This window comes from Rhincodon typus, chromosome 8 (genome assembly GCF_021869965.1).
Source record: "Rhincodon typus isolate 14 chromosome 8, sRhiTyp1.1, whole genome shotgun sequence".
Lineage (NCBI taxonomy): Eukaryota > Metazoa > Chordata > Chondrichthyes > Orectolobiformes > Rhincodontidae > Rhincodon > Rhincodon typus.
In genome coordinates, this window is record NC_063339.1 from 46,350,979 (window position 1) to 46,368,336 (window position 17,358).

The 17,358-nt window shown below is 41.7% G+C and overlaps 1 protein-coding gene across 5 annotated transcripts in view; it reads left to right on the top strand.

Annotated features, from left to right (window-relative positions):
* The window catches only part of LOC109935203 (protein TALPID3-like), a 286,726-nt gene that overhangs the window by 43,150 nt on the left and 226,218 nt on the right, over positions 1-17,358 (top strand). For all 5 annotated transcript variants that reach the window (XM_048600285.1, XM_048600283.1, XM_048600284.1 and 2 more), the window contains exons 5-6: positions 293-473; positions 11,098-11,334. In XM_048600285.1, coding sequence (XP_048456242.1) covers positions 293-473; positions 11,098-11,334 — 418 coding nt within the window. The remainder of the gene's footprint in view (positions 1-292; positions 474-11,097; positions 11,335-17,358) is intronic.

The following is a 17,358-nucleotide window of genomic DNA, read 5'->3' on the forward strand; positions in this document are numbered from 1 at the left end:
TTCTAGTCTGTTGGCAAGACATAATGACTTGCGTGTGTAGAATGTGATTAATATGTTACAGAAATATTCCCATTACATGTCTGTGTATCTTTATTTCTGAATGTTAAAGATTTGTTTATGTGGTAGCAAAAATAGTGGACAGTAGCATTAGGTCCAAGAGATTCTCCCTTTTCAAGGACAATTGGTTTGTCCTTGCCAGCAAAATTTTCACCCCAGGAATAAGCAAAAAATAAGATTGGATGCTTTTCTGCGTTTTGTCTAATCTAAGCAATATTTTCCCCACCTAATACAGTAAGATGCAGAAAGGTCCAATAGAGAAGAAGGTCAAAGTACAGCTACTGCACAAACCTTCTGTCACAGACTTGGATTCTTTTACACGTGATGAAAAAGAGATCCATCATCATTTCAATTCTGTCACAACTACAGCAGCTGCCACTGCAGCAGCCATTGTTGGCACTGCACCTCTCCTTAAGGTTAGTGAAATCTATGTGTTGTATTTTCAGCCATGCATAAAGTATGGTCTGGGATTGCATATAGTTTGTCATTTTGCTAGTGATAAGTTTTCTATAGCATATTGCCAATATTAATCTTGGTAGTTTTATGTGGAAGCTACTATCACTGGGTAGTATTTGACAACAATATTTTCACTTAATATTAAAGTTCTTGATAAATGGCCAAATATAGTCTCAGTCATGACCTAAACACAAGATGTTTTGGCCATCCAATCATGGTGGAATTTGGTGATTGCATCAATTTTTTTTTTAATATTGTTGGAATTGTTTGGCTGGCAATAATTCTGCGAAAAGTTCATATTATGTCCTGTGGAGTCCCATAACCATTCCATTCTTTTTTCCACTTCCTTTTGTTCATTAATTAAGGATTTATGGTGTAACAGCATTATATGTTAGCAACGCATTATATTAAATAGACCATAAGACTATAAGAAATAGGAACTGGAGTAGGCCGTTTAACCCCTTGAGCCTGCTCTACCATTCAATAGGATCATGGCTGATCCAGCACTCCTCATGTCCATTTTACTGCACTTTGCCTGTAACCTTTGATTCCCTTACTAATCAAGAATCTATCTATCTCAGTCTTAATATACACAAGGTCTCTGCCTGCACAGGCCTCGTGGCAACCAATTCCAAAAACACTCAACCATCTGAGAGAAGAAATTCCTCTTCATCCCTTTATTTACCTGTTTATTTTGAGACTATGTCTTCTGGTCCTAGACTGTCCCATGAGGGGAAACATCCTCTAGCATTTATCTTGTTAAACCCCTTTAAGAATTCTTTATGTTTCAATGAGATCACCTCCTTATTCTTCTAACCTCATGATTAGAGTGCCTCTGTCCTGGGGGTTATCCTCATGAATCTTCTCTGAACTGCCTCCAGTGAAATGGTACCTTCTTTTAAATAAAGGGACCAAAATTGCTCACAGTACTCTAGATGTGGTCTTACCAACACCTTCTGCAGTTGTAGTAAGACTTCCCTACTTTTGTACTTCAAGCTTTGAAATAAGGGCCAAAGTTCCAAAAGCCTTCCTGATTACCTGCTGCACCTGTGTGTAAGGTAGCTCTTTCTACCTCTCGCTCCTTCCTGGACCTCTCTGTCTCCATCTCTGGTGACCACCTCGAAACTGATATCTGACTCCCACAGCTACCTGGACGACACCTCCTCTTCCCCCACCTTCCTGCAAAAATGTGATCCCCGACTCTCAATTCCTCTGCCTCCGCCGCAGCTGCTCCCAAGATGAGGCGTTGCACTCCCGAACATCCCAGATGTCCTCGTATTTCAAGGACTGCACCTCCACCCAACCACCCTGCCCCCAACCGCACCCCCCCCCCCCCCCCCCGACCCCCGTGGTCGAAAACGCCCTCAACCGCATCTCTTGCGTTTCTTGCACCTCAGCCCTCGCACCCGCTCCCTGCAATAAAGACGAAAACAGAATTCCCCTTGTCCTCATGTATCACCCCATTAACCTCCGGATTCAACGCATCATTCTCTGCCACTTCCGCCACCTGCAATCTGACCCCACTACAAAGGATATATTTCCCTCCCCACCCTTATCTGCCTTCTGGAGGGACCGGTCTCTCTGCGACTCCCTCGTCTGCTCTACAGTCTCCGCTAGGTACCTTTCCCTGCAACCGCAAGAGGTGCTGCACCTGCCCCTACACATCCCCACTCACCTCCATCCCAGGCCCAAAAAAAATCAAGATATTCACCCGCACATCCACTAACATGGTTTATTGTATCCGCTGTTCTTGATGTGGCCTCCTCTACATCGGTGAGACCAAGCAGAGACTTGGAGACCACAAAACCGAACACCTATGCTCGGTTCACGACAAACGACAACACCTCCCAGTCGTGAACCACTTCAACTCCCCTCCCATTCCCTGGACGAAATGTCCATCCTGGGCCTCCTCAGTGTCACAACGATGCTACCCAGAAACTGGAGGAACAGCACCTCCTATTCCGCCTTGGAAGTCTATAACCCAATGGTCTCAATGTGGACTTTACCAGCTTTTAAAATCTCACCACCCCCAACATCATCCCAAGACTAGCCCCCCCTCTCATCCCCACCTCCTTGACCTGTCCATCATCTTTCCCACCTCAGTGACCAATCCCCACCACCACCTAGCTACCTTTACTAGCTTCATCCCCGTCTCCTTGACCTGTCCATCTTCTATCTCACCTATCAGCTCCACTATCTACCTGCTAGCACCACGCCCCCCCCCCCCTTTATTCTGAGCCCCCTTCCCCTCCTCCCATTTCTGAAGAAGGGTCCCGACCCAAAGTGTCAACTTTCCTGCTCCTCTGATGCTGCCTGGCCTGCAGTGTTCCTCCAGCTCCACGCTGTGTTAAATATCTTCCTTGTTTTGAGGGATCAAACACCATCTGCCAAATGTTTGCCCCCTCCTTGTCTTATCTGTATCTCTTTGCATGTTTTATGTATCCTCCTCATTACTTGCTTTCCTTCATATCATCTTGTCAGCAAAATTGCTTTAATGCCGTTGGATCTATCATTAAAGTCATTAATATAGATAGCTAGAATTTGAGATTCATGCACTGATCCCTGCAACGCTGCACTATTTATAGTTTACCACCTTGAAAATTTCCCAGTTATCTCAATTGTTTGTTTCCTGTGAGTTAGCCCGTCCTTTATCCACGCTAGAGTGTCACCCCGAACACCACAAGGTCCTTTCTTGTCCAGCAACCTTGTATGTGGAATCTTATTAATATCTTTTGGATGTACATTGGTTTCTGTTTATCCACCCTACTTGTTACATCTATAAAGAACCGTAATAAATTTGTCAAACATGATTTTGCTTTCACAAAACTCTGTTGACTCTGATGGTATGATCACTTCTTAACTGTCCAACTTGCTCTTTAATAATGGACTCTTGCAGTTTCCAATGACAGACGTTTGGCTAACTGTCCTTTATGTTGCAGCTTTCTGAGTCCCTTCTTTCTTTAGCAGAGATGTAATCTGATGGGGCCTTGCTAGAATTTAAAGAATTTTGAAAGATTAAAACCAATGTATCCGCCATCTCTGCAACCAGTTCTTTTAAATCCTAGGATACCAGCCATCAGTTCTAGGGGACTTGTCAGTCTAGATTCATATTAGCTTTCCTAACACTTTTGTTTCCAGTGATATGTATTATTTTAGATTCTTTCCTCCCTCTGCCTATTGATTGTCTTCTGCTCTTCGATCCTTTTTGTATTTTCACCTGAGTAGATTGATACAAAGTACTTGCTCAAAGCCTCTACTATTTTCCTGTTTCTAATTATTAGTTCCTCAACCTTCCCCTGTAGCTTTAGTGACTGATTTCCTTATTAGATATTTGTGGAAGCTTTAACTGTCTGTTTTTATATTTCTTGCTAGTTTTCTGTTATTTTCCAATTTCAACTTTTTTTAAAAATCATCCTTAGCTAATTTCCAAAACTTTCCCAATCTTCTGACCTACCACTAATCTTTGCAGCATTGTATCCCTTTTCTTTCAATTTGATACCATTCTTGACTTGCTTAGTTAGCCACAGATTGTGCATCCTTCTGGTAGAGCCTCTTTTTCAATGAAATATATCATTTTTGCGTGTTAAAATATATTTCCTTCATGTTTGCTACTGGTACTCTACTGTCTTATCTTTTAAACTGGTTACCCATTTCACTTTAGCCAATTTCTTCTTCGTTACCCTTGCTACATAGAGTCATAGAGATGTACAGTACGGAAACAGACCCTTCGGTCCAATTCGTCCATACCGACTGGATTTCCTAAATAAATCTAGTCCCATTTGGCCCATGTCCCTCTAAATCTTATTCATTTTCCCATCCAAATTCCTTTTAAATGTTGTAATTGTACCAGGCTCCACCACTTCCTCTGGCAGCTCATTCCATACATGCACCACCCTCTGCGTGAATAAGTTGCCCCTTTTGGTCTCTTTTAAATATTTTTCCTCTCACCTTAAACCTATGCGTCCAGTTTTGGACTCCCCTACCCTTGGGAAAAGATCTTGTCAATATACCATATCCATGCCCCTCGAGATTTTATAAACGTCTATAAGGTCACCCCTCAGCCCCCGATGCTCCAGGGAAAATAGCCCCAGTCTACTCAGCCTGTCTCTATAGCTCAAACCCTCTAACCCTGGCAACGTGCTTGTAAATCTTTTCTGAACCCTTTCAAGTTTCAAAACGCCCTTACTATAGCAGGGAGACCAGAATTGCATGCAGTATTCCAAAAGTGGCTTAATCAATGTCCTGTACAGTTGCAACATGGCCTCCCAACTCCTATACTCAACGCGCTGACCAATAAAGACAAGCATACTAAATGCCTTCTTCACTATCTTATCTACCTGTGACTCCACTTTCAAGGAACCATGAACCTGGACCCCAGGGTTTCTTGGTTCAACAACACTCCCCAGGACCTTCCCGCCCTGATTTGCCTTTCCAAAATGCAGCACCTCAGATTTGTCCAAATTAAAACCCATCTGCCACTCCTTGGCCCATTGGTCCATCTGATCAAGATCCCATTGTACTCTGAGGTAACCTTCTTCGCAGTCCACAATACTGCCAACTTACTAAACCTATCTCCTATGTTCACATCCATATCACTTATATAAATGATGAAAAGCAGTGGACCTGGCACCAATCCTTGTGGCACACCACAGGTCACAGGCCTCCAGTCTGAAAAGCAACCCTCCACCAGCACCCTCTGCTTCCTACCTTTGAGCCATTTCTGTATCCAAATGGCTCGTTCTCCCTGTATTCGATGTGATCTAACCTTGCTAACCAGTCTACAGTGGAACACCTTATAGAAGTCCGTATTGATCACGTCCACCACTCTTCTTTCATCAATCCTCTTTGTCACTTCTTCAAAAAACTCAACCAAGATAGTTAGACACAATTTCCTATACACAAAGCTATGTTGACTATCCCTAATCACTTCTTCCTGTTCCAAATGCATGTAAATTCTACCCCTCAGGATTCCCTCCATCAACTTGCCCACCACTGATGTCAGGCTCACCGGTCTGTTGTTCCCTGGCATTTTCTTATCACCTGCCTTAAGTAGTGGCACCATGTTAGCCAACCTCCAGTCTTCCAGCAACTCACCTGTGGCTATTGATGATACAAATATCTCAGCAAGGGGGCCCACCGATCACTTCCCTAGCTGCCCATGGAGTTCTAGGGTACATCTTATCAGGTCCTGGGGATTTATCCACCTTTATGCGTTTTAAGCTGTCCAGCATCTCCTCCTCTGTAGTATGGATGTTTTTCAAGATGTCGCTATTTATTTCTCCATGTTCTGGATCTTCCATATCCTTCTCCACAGTAAACATTGATGCAAAATACTCATTTAGTATGTCCCTGTCTCCTGTGGTTCCAGGCATAGGCAGCCTTGCTGATCTTTCTTTAAGGGGCCTTATTCTCTCCGTAGTTACCCGTTTGTCCCTAATGTATTTGTAAAATCCCTTTGGATTCTCCTCAACCCTATTTGCCAAAGCTATCTCACGTCCCCTTCTTTGTCCTCTTGATTTCCCTCTTAAGTATACTCCGATTGCTTTTGGACTGTTCTAGGCATTCACTTGATCTCTGCTGTCTGTACCTGACCTATGTTTCCTTCTTTTTCTTGACCATTTTAGTTTGAATATGTTTTAATTTGAGGCACATTTCTCTGTTGATCTGAATTATAAAGACCATTACATTAAGATGACTTTTCCAAGAGTATTCTTTATTGTGTGTCTTTATTGCACATTGCCTGGTTTAAAACAACTAGTAAAAACCGAAAGAACTGTGGATGCTGTAAATCAGGAACAAAAACAAAGCTGCTGGAAAAGCTCAGCAGGTCTGGCAGCATCTGTGAAGGAAAGAACAGAGTTAACGTTTCGGGTCTGGTGACCCTTCCTCAGAACCTATGTTACAGTCTTGTTATGTGCTGTTAACATTTAAAGAAAATCTGAAGATGCTGTTATTAACTGACAGACTTGCACATTAAGATTTCATATTTTTAAATAAAACAAACTTTATTGTACAAAAGAGAAATTAAACAAAGCGAGCACCATTGAATTTACACTATGGCTGACAATATCTTGTGCTATATACTCAATACTACTTGTTATTTCCCCCTATGTGTTTACTTATGTTTTGAAATCTTGACATTTCAGTTATTTCTTTTAAGGACCAGCCCAAAACTATGCTGCAGTTATCTGGAATTTACTTCAATTGTCCAGAGTGTTCCAACTTTCTCATAGTACTAAATGTACAAGGATCCATCTTTGGTAAAGCGATCCTCACAATTGTGGATTAGTCAGCTCCTTGTCATAGCTTTGGGTACACATAGACTGCTTTTACATGTTGTCTGTTCCCACAGCCTCTGTACAGCCCTTTACAAATTCACAGTTTAAGCTGAATGATTAATGCCGCAAGACTGTGAGGACCACTGGAGATTATTTCCTCCAGCTTCAATCGAGCAAATATTCCAGTTTCTTGTCATGAATTTCAAACTGAGCTCACCACACACATTCAATGCTATGTTTGTATTTTCTCTGCTTACTTGACAAACATTAAAATTAATTTCCTTTGGCTCTCCCCAATCAGTGAATCAGTCAAAAAGCTTGCTTGAGACCACATATGTAACTGCCTCTATCTGATCCCACCCTGAACTGCTTGCCTCTGTCAGCAAGCCAATAGTGATAAATGAAACAGCAGAGCCTCCAAATGAAGGCTCCCTCTTGAATTACTATCTCTAATAATGTGACATACATGTCTCAGGCATCAATGTTAATGAATTATTTTAGAATCAATGCAACTCTTTGATTCTGTAACTCATACGAATAATTTCCATTTCTAATCAATGTAATTTGCCTTTTTCCAGACTCCTTTGTTCAATTACGAGGTTAGAGATGGATCATTTTGACACCCTCAAACAAGGCCACCTATTAACATTACAGACCCAGACTCATTGGAGCTATATTTGTATCGTAGTTGTTTTTACTACTTTCTCCACTAGATGCCCCTATTTTCTACACTTAAAACTATAATTCCTGTCAGTTTTGTCATGAAACATGAACTGATATGTACAGTACATATCATGCTCATTTATATTTGTGCTATTAATCATGCATTTTATGAGTGTTGTGAGCATTTTAAGAGCAATAAAAAGCCTTTAATTCTGACTGTTTTGGCCTTTCTAATCTAATGCAATTGTTCATTCAGTCTGCCCCTTCTGATGCACTCTGGCTATTATTAGATGTATCATTTCCCCGCACTACTGCCTTGTCGTTTGCCTTGAACTTTCCAGATCTCCCCTCACGTGAATCCTCATCGCTCATCCCTACTATTCAGCTGAAAGCCCTCAACAACCCTCATTATACAATTTGCCAAAACATTAGTCCTAGTGGGGTTCATATGAAAGCTGTTGCAGTGGCACAGCTCCATCTTACCACAGTACTGGTACCAGTGCTACAAAGAAATGAAATGCATTTTTCCAATGCCAATCTTTGAACCATACATTCATCCGTCAGATCTTAGTTACCCTCTACCAAATTTTTTATTGTTCTGATAGTAATCTGTAAATTATTATCTTTGTGGCCTTGCTTTCCAATTTAGCCCCAAGCAGCTTATAGTTCCTTCACCTTCACCTTCATCTCTTTCTTAGTCCAACCTATGTCATTAGTATTCAGATGGACCACATCAACTGAACCCTTCTGCTCTCACTACAGACCATTATTTGACGTCAACACAATGACCTTAATCCGAGCACTGGGCAGCCAACAGAAGCTTCACAACTGATGTTCCTGGCAACAGAAAATCATGTCTGTATCCCTAACTGCAGATTTTAGATTTTATTGTCACATGTACTCAAGTACAGGAGTACAGTGAAAAGTGTATAACATTGCCACACATGGCGCTATCTTAGGTACCAAGGAGCTAGGTACAAAAAAAACCTAGGTGCAAAATAGTAGGAGAGACGAGAGTAGTGAAAAAAGAAAGAAATAGGCAATAGTTTACATTAAAGTCTTTCATCCTTTTAATCTAGGAAATTAAAGGAATAAGTTAAAAGTTCAACAGTTTTTCAGTCCTCTGCTTATTTCAGCTGCTGCTGAAACTGCCACCTCCCTGATCTCCGCCGACGGCCCGGGAACATGCCTGGGCAGGATCCACTCGCACGCCGAGTCGACACACCTCCATGAGCCACTGAGAGACCAGGTTGAGAGCAAGAGATCAGCTGACATATTGCTGAGAGGTTGGGCTGAGAGCCAGTGAGAGACCAGGCCAGGACGCACAACAGGCAGCCGAGAGACCGCAGTGAGAGCCGCCATGAGACGCTGAGAGACCAGGCTGGGAGCTGCCATGAGCCGCTGAGAGACCAGGCTGGGAGTCGCCATGGTGGAGGTGAACATCAAGAGGGGGAGAAAAGAGAACAAAAGGGAATAAAAACAGAAGGAGAGGAGGAGCTCTGGCTGGAGTGTCCTACACTACTGCCATCTTGAACGTAATGGTCACAGTCCCTGACGATAACTGCATTCCTTTTCTCTTCGATCAGGCCCCAGCAGGAGTCGAATCAGAATCGCACCTCGAAACAGCATAGGTAGGAGACCTGTACTGGGATCTAGCCTCCTTTCTTTTTCACCCCCACTGGGAGTGCTGGAAAGGCTGGAGGCAAGATCGGAAGCCTGCAAGGGAGTGGGAGAGGAGGGAGAAGGAGAGGGATGCCTCAAAGAAGAGAAATCAACTTCAAAATAGAATAAACTTTATTTTGTTGTACAAGATACTTCATTCTAGACCCCTTAACAGTGCAGTCATTAGATGGAGAGCTGCTTCCTATTGCATGGGAATGCTTTCTGCTGTTTGCACCACCTAATGATGGTATTCAAAAGTTACTCCAGCTTAGAAATATCTTTTGATGATTATCTGCAGCTTTTTTAAATTTTAAGTATTATGCTTTAAATTTAGGACAGTTCTAAAATGAGACAATGCTGTTATACTCACCAAGTAGTCAACTGACAGATTTCATGCATTGTCACAGTTTGATTTCTTTCACTCTGTTCTCAATTCAAGCAACCTGGCACTTCTTTGCTCCTTTTGCCTCCAGTTAAGTCAAATCCTCTTACCTCTCCTCCCTCCCTCTTTTTTGTTGCCCCCTATCCTGCTCTCTGTCATTGCCCCCTCTTCTGCTCTCTGTCGTTGCCCTCTCTGCTGTTGCCCCTCCCCTTCCCTGCTCCCTGTTGTTCCCCTCCCCACCACTTTCCTCATCACTTCCTCTCACTTTGTGCTTTCTCTCTGACACTGTCATCATTCACAGCTTCTGCTGTCTCCAATCAAGTCAGTGCTCTTCTTCCGCGTGCTTTCTTTTATCCTCTGCTGCTGTCTCTCTGTTGTACAACACTACCCAAGGCCCTACTTTTAATTGTTTAAGTTCTGCCTTTGTTTGTATTATTGAAATGCAATAGCTTGCATTTATCTAAATAAAGTTCCATCTGCCACTCTTCAGCTGATTGACCCAATTGTCCAAGATCTCTTTGTAATCTTAGATAACCTCCTTCACTGTCCACTATACCACCAATTTCTGCTGTCATCCACAAACTTACTTACCATGTTTTCTGTTTTCTCATCTAAATCATTTATGTTAATGACAAACAAAAGTGGACCCTGCACCTACCCTGTGGAACACCGCTGATCACAGGCCTGCAGTCTGAAAAACAACCCTCTACCACCACCACTCTCTGTTTCCTACAGTTAAGCCAATTTTGTATCCATTTGGCAAGCTCACTTGGAGTCCCATGTGATCTAACTTTACTAATTAGTCTATTATGCAGAACCTTTGTCAAAGGTGTTATTAAAGTCCAAGTAAACAATGTCTTCCACCCTGCCCTCATCAATCTTCTTGGTTACTTCCTCAAAAAACTCAATCAAGTTTGTGATACATGATTTCCCTTGCACAGAACCATACTGACTATCCCTAATCATTCCTTGCCTCTCCAAATGCATATAAATCTTATCTTTCAGAATCACCTCCAATAACTTACCCAATCTATAGATCCCAGGTTTCTCCTTTTATCCCTTCTTAAACAAAGGCACAACATTAGCCACTCTCCAGTCATCCAGCACCTCACCTGTAGTTATAAATGATGCAAATATTTCTGCAAGGGGCCCACAATTTCCTTCCTAACTTCCGACAATGTCCTGGGATACACTAGATTAGGTCCCGGAGATTTACTTACCTTTATATTTTCTAAGACCTCCAGCACTTCCTCTTCTATAATGTGAACTGTTTTCAACATCTCTGAGTTCTCTAGCCTTCATTTCTTTTTCCACAGGAAAAACTGACATGAAATATTCATTTAATATCTCTCCCAACTCCTGAGATTCAACACAAAAGTGACCTCATTTATGTTTAAGAGGCCATACTCTCCCTTGAGTTGCTCTCTTTTTCTTAATGTACTTGCACAATCTCTTCGGATTATCCTTAACCTTAACCTAATTCCTCACCCTTCCAGCCCACACGTCCATCTAGCACTGTAATTGTGTTTTTTCTCCAAAATATTGAAGTTTTTGTTGTCTATGTTGTTTTACAGTTTGTTTGTAATTTGTTAAATTTAGGCGCAGAGTGATCTTGATGCTAAGCTTTCTACTGTGGTTGATTTGGGGATTAAACTCCAGGAAATGGATCAGCAGATGAAGCAGGTTGTAGAGCGTCAAGCAAAGGCTCGGGCTCAGGATTCAGGCTCCAAGGAACAGCAAGAAAGAATCAGAGAGCTGGAGACGCAGTTGAATACGTTCTTGAATCAACGACTTTGCCATTTGGAGAAATTTCAAGAACAGCAACTTGAACTTCAGGTATACCCCCACGCCAATTAAAAAAGGAAGTTTAAATAATTTTAGATTAGTTCAATCTTGTTGTGCTCACACATATTATCACAGTTCATGTTATTACTTGACACATCAGATCCCAGACTGAAATCTGGCTTGATAGATCATATTTTCATTATTTTTGCTTATAATGAGGTGAAATATGCACTTAAATATCAGCATGTAATCTTGAATATTTTATTTTAACAATAAAACAGAAGTTTATTCTGTAAAAGAAATGAAGATAAACTACTATAAATCGAACTATTTACATGTTACGCTTGTTTGAAGGATATTAAACATCTGATAAAATACAGTCCTATTAATCCCAAAAACACTTGTGAACAACACTTGCGCTAATGAACGTTTCCATCTATTTCACATCTGTAGGTCTTAACTTAACTGTAGCTTCAATACCCTTTCTAGAGAATCTGATAACCTCATCCTGAAGCCTTCACACAAGTGACCTTAGAGTTTCTCAGTTCCAAATAACTGCTTCAGAATTTTAACCAAACACTTCCTGTCTGGAACTTTAAAACTTATCTTCTTGCACTGAGGTAACCACTTTCATTACAATCTTAAATTATCACTCTTTCTCAGGAGCAGCTCTTACACCCATCTAGCTTCAGCCAAGACATCTGCAAAGTGAAACCCAAAAGCATTTTTACCTAACTATGGCTATTACCCCTAAGCACCGAGAATATGCCGAATTTTCTACCTGAAAAGATAATGCACTACACTGTTTAATTTGTTTGTTTGCCAAGTTTTGGTGGAGACTTCCGGCCTAGTATTTCAGCAGCCTGGCATGGCAGTCTTGTCCTGGCTGAATCTTCAGGGTATTCCACTGTTCCTTAATCGGCTTTCCCTGAGCTGAGGAGCTGTTAACTGAACTGTGATGAACTTTGTCTTAATTTTACTTTTTTTTTCATTATTATGTATGCCTTCTGTCATTGATGTAGGTTGCTGTGGTGACTTTTAAAACTTCTCACTGTATTTTTCATATGAAAGTACACATGCTAATAAATTTCTCTTCTCTTCTCTTTCCTCTCGTCTCCCCTCGTTTCATCTTGTCTTGTCCTGTCTCGCCTCTTCCTCTCCAGAAAGTTTCTCTAATAGTGTTTTGAAAGGAATCACCATGTTATGGAAATACTGACAAGTTAATTATTAAACCTCTTTAGACCCAAAGACCAAAGCCTCTAGCTCAGATCCAAAATCTGAAATAAATAATATTAAAATATATGTAAATCACACCTGTATTACACCTTTTCTCCCATCCCACAAGAAGAAAGAAAATGTATCTTCAAGAGGTATTTAAATTATCTATCAAAAACTATCTTAACACTACTTCTACATCTCGCCATCAGTAGTAACATGTTGACATTAAACATTAAATATGCAGTGAATTATACAGCAACTTTATTTTACATAAGCTCACAAGCACCACATCACTCAGCGCCCTTCATATGTGTTCTTGATAAAGTAACCACTGTAACATTTGTTTTTCCATGCACACGAATAATTTCAAATTATATGGTTGTAAAAGTAAGCTCCACCGAAACAATCATAAATTCTTGTCCTGAAATTGTGCAACCATCAATGTTCGGCACTGTTCACAATTCCTCAGAAACTGAAGTGGTCCATGTCCATGTCCATATGTATCAAGATCTGAACAAGTTTGGGTTGACAAGTGATAAGTAACATTCGTGCTAAACAAGTGTCAGGCAAAGACTGTCTCCAGTAAGCGAGAAACTAACAGCTCCTTGCCATTCAATGGCATTACCATCGCTGAATTCTCCACTATCAACATCTTTGGGGGTTACCATTGACTAGAAACTGAACTGGACCAGTCTTGTAAATACTGTGGCTACAAGATCAGTTCAGTGCCTAGGAATTCTGTGGGAGTAATTTGCCTTTTGACTCTGCAATGCCTGTCCACAAGGCAGAAATCAGGAATGTGATAAAATTCTCTCCACTTACTTGAATAGGTGCAGCTCCAAAATTTTCATGCAGAGGGTGGTGCGTGTATAGAATGAGCTGCCAGAGGAGGTGGCGGAGACTGGCAAAGTTACAAATTTAAATGACATCTGGATGGTTACATGAATAGCAAGATGTGGAAGGAATATGGGCCAAATGTTGGCAAATGGGACTAGATTAATTTAGGATATCTGGTCGGCATGGTCGAGTTGGACCAAAGGGTCTGTTTCTGTGCTGTATATCTCTATGACTAACATCAAAAGGTTGTGGTCTGTATAAATAACAGTATCTTCCCAATTTAAAACTATCCATAATTTCTTGAGTATAAAACAATAGAGTAATAAAATTAAAAAAAAAATGCTGTGGCCGCCATGATCTCTGGACATCAGTTTTCATTGTGTAGTAATCACTCCTTCCCATTCCAATTCTCTGTCTCTTATCTCTCAAACATGCCATGAAATCATATATCTCCTTGCCGCCCCCGCCACCATCCCATAATTCATTTCCTTGTGATAAATTTTGATGTTGCAGCCATCTGTTTTAAAAACCTCAACCAACTTTGCGACTTTAATAGGGTCTGGTTGACATATTGATGTTACATTTACCTCTGTCTTCGCAATCAGAAGGGAAGGCTTACCAGTTGATCTCTACTGAACATTCAGAATCACCAGCATAATAAGTGTGATGGAAGACCAATAATCTGAAGTATTTACTACGTTTCTTCTGTTTTTGCGGATGTTGTGTGATCCGTTAAGTATTTCCAGCATTTTTAGATTTTAGTTTAAATTTTCAGCATCCACAGTTCTTTCCATATAATGATTAAAATGGTTGTACCACTGAAGGAGGTCATTTGGTCAGTCATGGTTTGCTGGCTCTCTGCAAAGCAACTCAACTCGTTGAGAAGTATGTATTCTTAAAGTGAAGGTTTAATCTCCCATTAGAAAAGTACAAACTTTCTGCAAAATTGGTTTTGTATGATCCTTTGATGTTTCAGATATAGATCCTTCAACAGCAACAGCATATTTATACATCATCTTTAATACAGTAAAACATTCCTATGTTGGCGAAGCAATAGCCTTAATAGCTTTATTGCTAGACTAATAATCCAGAAACTCTGCTAATATTCTGGGGACCTTGGTTCGAATCCCACCATGGCAGGTGGTGGAATGTGAATGCCATTAAAAAATCTGTTTTTAAGAATCTACTGAAACCACTGTTGATTTTTGAAAAAGGAATCTGATTCCGTATGTGTTGCTGATGGGGAGGCGATGGCCCAGTGGTATAATCGCTGGACAGTTAATCCATAAACTCCACTCGTTGTATGGACTGGGTTCAAATCCCACCATGGCAGTTAGTAGAATTTGATTTAATTTTTAAAAATCTGGAATTAACAACTACTGACAGCCATGAAGCCATTACCAATTGTTAGAAAACCCATCTGGCTCACTAATGTCCTTCAGGGAAGGAAAGCTGCCATCCTCACCTGGTGTGGCCGAGCTGTGACTCCAGACTCTCGGCAATGTCGTTGACTCTTAACTGTCCTCTGAGATGGCCTAGCAAGCTACTAAGTTCAAAGACTGCTAGGGACAAGCAGTAAATGCTGGCTGGCCAGCCAGCAGCAGCCACATCCCTTGTTTGAATGAGAAAAAAAAACTAATGTCCTTCAGGTAAGGAAATCTGCCATCCTCATCTGGCCTATATTTGACTGACATACTTGACTTATGGCTGCCCTCTAAAATGGCCTAGTAAGCCCCTCAGTTGTATGAATCACCTACAAAGTCTCAACAGAGAAATGAAACCAGATGGGCCACCTGGCACTCACCAAGGAACTGAAAATTACAATGGCAAAACCAACTGTGTCCCCAGACTCTGCAAAAGTCCACGTTGCAACATCTGGGGTCCAATGCTAAAACTGGAAGAGCAATCTCATAGACTAGTCAAGCAACAGCCTGACATGGTCATACCCACAGAATATACTTTACAGACACCACCACCACCATCCCTGGATGAATGCTGTCCCACTGGGCAGAAGTGGTGGCACAATGGTATACAGTTGGGAGAGAATTGCCATGGGAGTCCTCAATGTTGACTCTGGACCCCATGAAATCCCATGGCTTTAGGTTGAGCATGGGCAAGGAAACCTCATGCTAATTACCACATTCCGTTCTCGTTCAGCTGATGACTCTTCGCTCTCCATGTTGAACAATACTTGGAGGAAGCACTGAGGATGGCAAGGATGCAAAATTAATTCTGTGTTGGGAGTTTCAATCTCCACCACCAAGAGTGGCCCAATGGCAAGCAAACTGGTCGGGTCCTAAAGAACATAACTACTGGACTGTGTCTGTGGAGGAGGGAACTAGCAAGAAGGAAAAAGATACTTGACCTCATCCTCACCAATCTGCATGCTGCAGATCCATTACAGTATCAGTAAGAGTGACCACCGCATAGTCCTTGTTGAGTCAAAGCCCTATCTTCACAATGAAAATTCCTTCCATTGTATTGTGTGGCACTATGACCATGCTAAATGGGGCAGACTTCATACAGATCTAGCAACTCTAGATTCAGCATCCATGAGACACTGTGGACTATCAATAACAGCAGATTTGTACTCCAACACAATCTGTATCCTTATGGTCAGTCATATCAACTGCTACTCAACCATTACCGTCGATACTATCAAGCCAGGGGTTCAACCCTGGTTCAGTGGAGCGAACGATGGAGAGGAGGGCACACCAGGAGCAGCCCATACATACCTGAAAGTGACATACCCTTGTGAGCTGCCAAACAGGACTACTTGCATGCCAAATGATATAAGCAGCAAGTGATAGACAGAGTGTAGCGATCCTACAACCAACGGATCAGAGCTAAACTCTGCAGTCCTGTTGCATCCAGTCATAAATAGTGGTGGACAATTAAACAACTCGCTGGAAGAGGAGGCTCCACAAATATCCCCATCCTCCATGACGGAGGTGCTCAGTACATCCATGCAAAAGTTAAGGCTGAAAGATTCGTAACAATCAATAGGCAAAAGTGCCAAGTGGATGATCCATCTCAGCTTCTTTGAGTGGTTCCTGGCATCACAGATACCAGTCTTCAGCCAATTTTATTCACTAGACATAATATCCAGAAATGGTTAGAAACACTGGATACCAGAAAGGCTGTGGGTCCTGACAACGTTCCAGCAATAGTACTGAAGACTTGTGGTCCAGAACTTGCTGTTCCCTTAGCCAGACTCTTCCAAAATGGTTCCAACACTGGCATCTACCCAATAATGTAGAAAATTGCCCAGGTACATCCTGTACACAAAGAGCAGGACAAACGCAATGTGGCTAATTTCCGTCTCATTTGTCTACTCTTGATCATCAACAAAGTGATAGTAGCACCTATTTAGCAATAACCTGCTCGTTGGTATTCAGTTTGGATTCCACCAGGGCCACTTAGCACCTGACTTCATTACAGCCTTGGTTCAAACATGGATAAAGGAGCTGAATTCCTGAGGTGAGAGTTACCGGCCTTGACATTGAGGCCGTATTCAACCGAGTGTGGTATCGAGAAGTCTTAGCAAAAAGGGAATCAGTGGGAATTGGATCAAACTCTCTGCTGGCTGGAGTCACTCTTGGCCCATTGGAAGATGGTTGTAGTTTTGGAGTTTTGCAGGTGTTCCTCAGGTTGGTATCCTAAGCCCAACCATCTTCAACTGCTTCATCATTGACCTTCCCTCCGTCATCAGATCAGAAGTGGGAATATTCTGCAATGATTGTGCAGTGTTCAGCACCATTAGCATCTCTTCAGATACTGAAGAGTGCATGTTCAAATCAACAAGATCTGGACAAAATCCAGACTTGGTCTGACAACTACCAAGTAACATTCAAATGTCAGGCAATGACCATGGCCAATAAGAAACAATCTGACCACCTCCCCTTGATATTCAGTAGTGTTACCATCACTGAATTCTTGCTATCAACACCCTTGGTTACCATTGACCAAAAACTCAACTGAACCCATCATATGAATACAATGTCTAAAAGAGCAACTCGG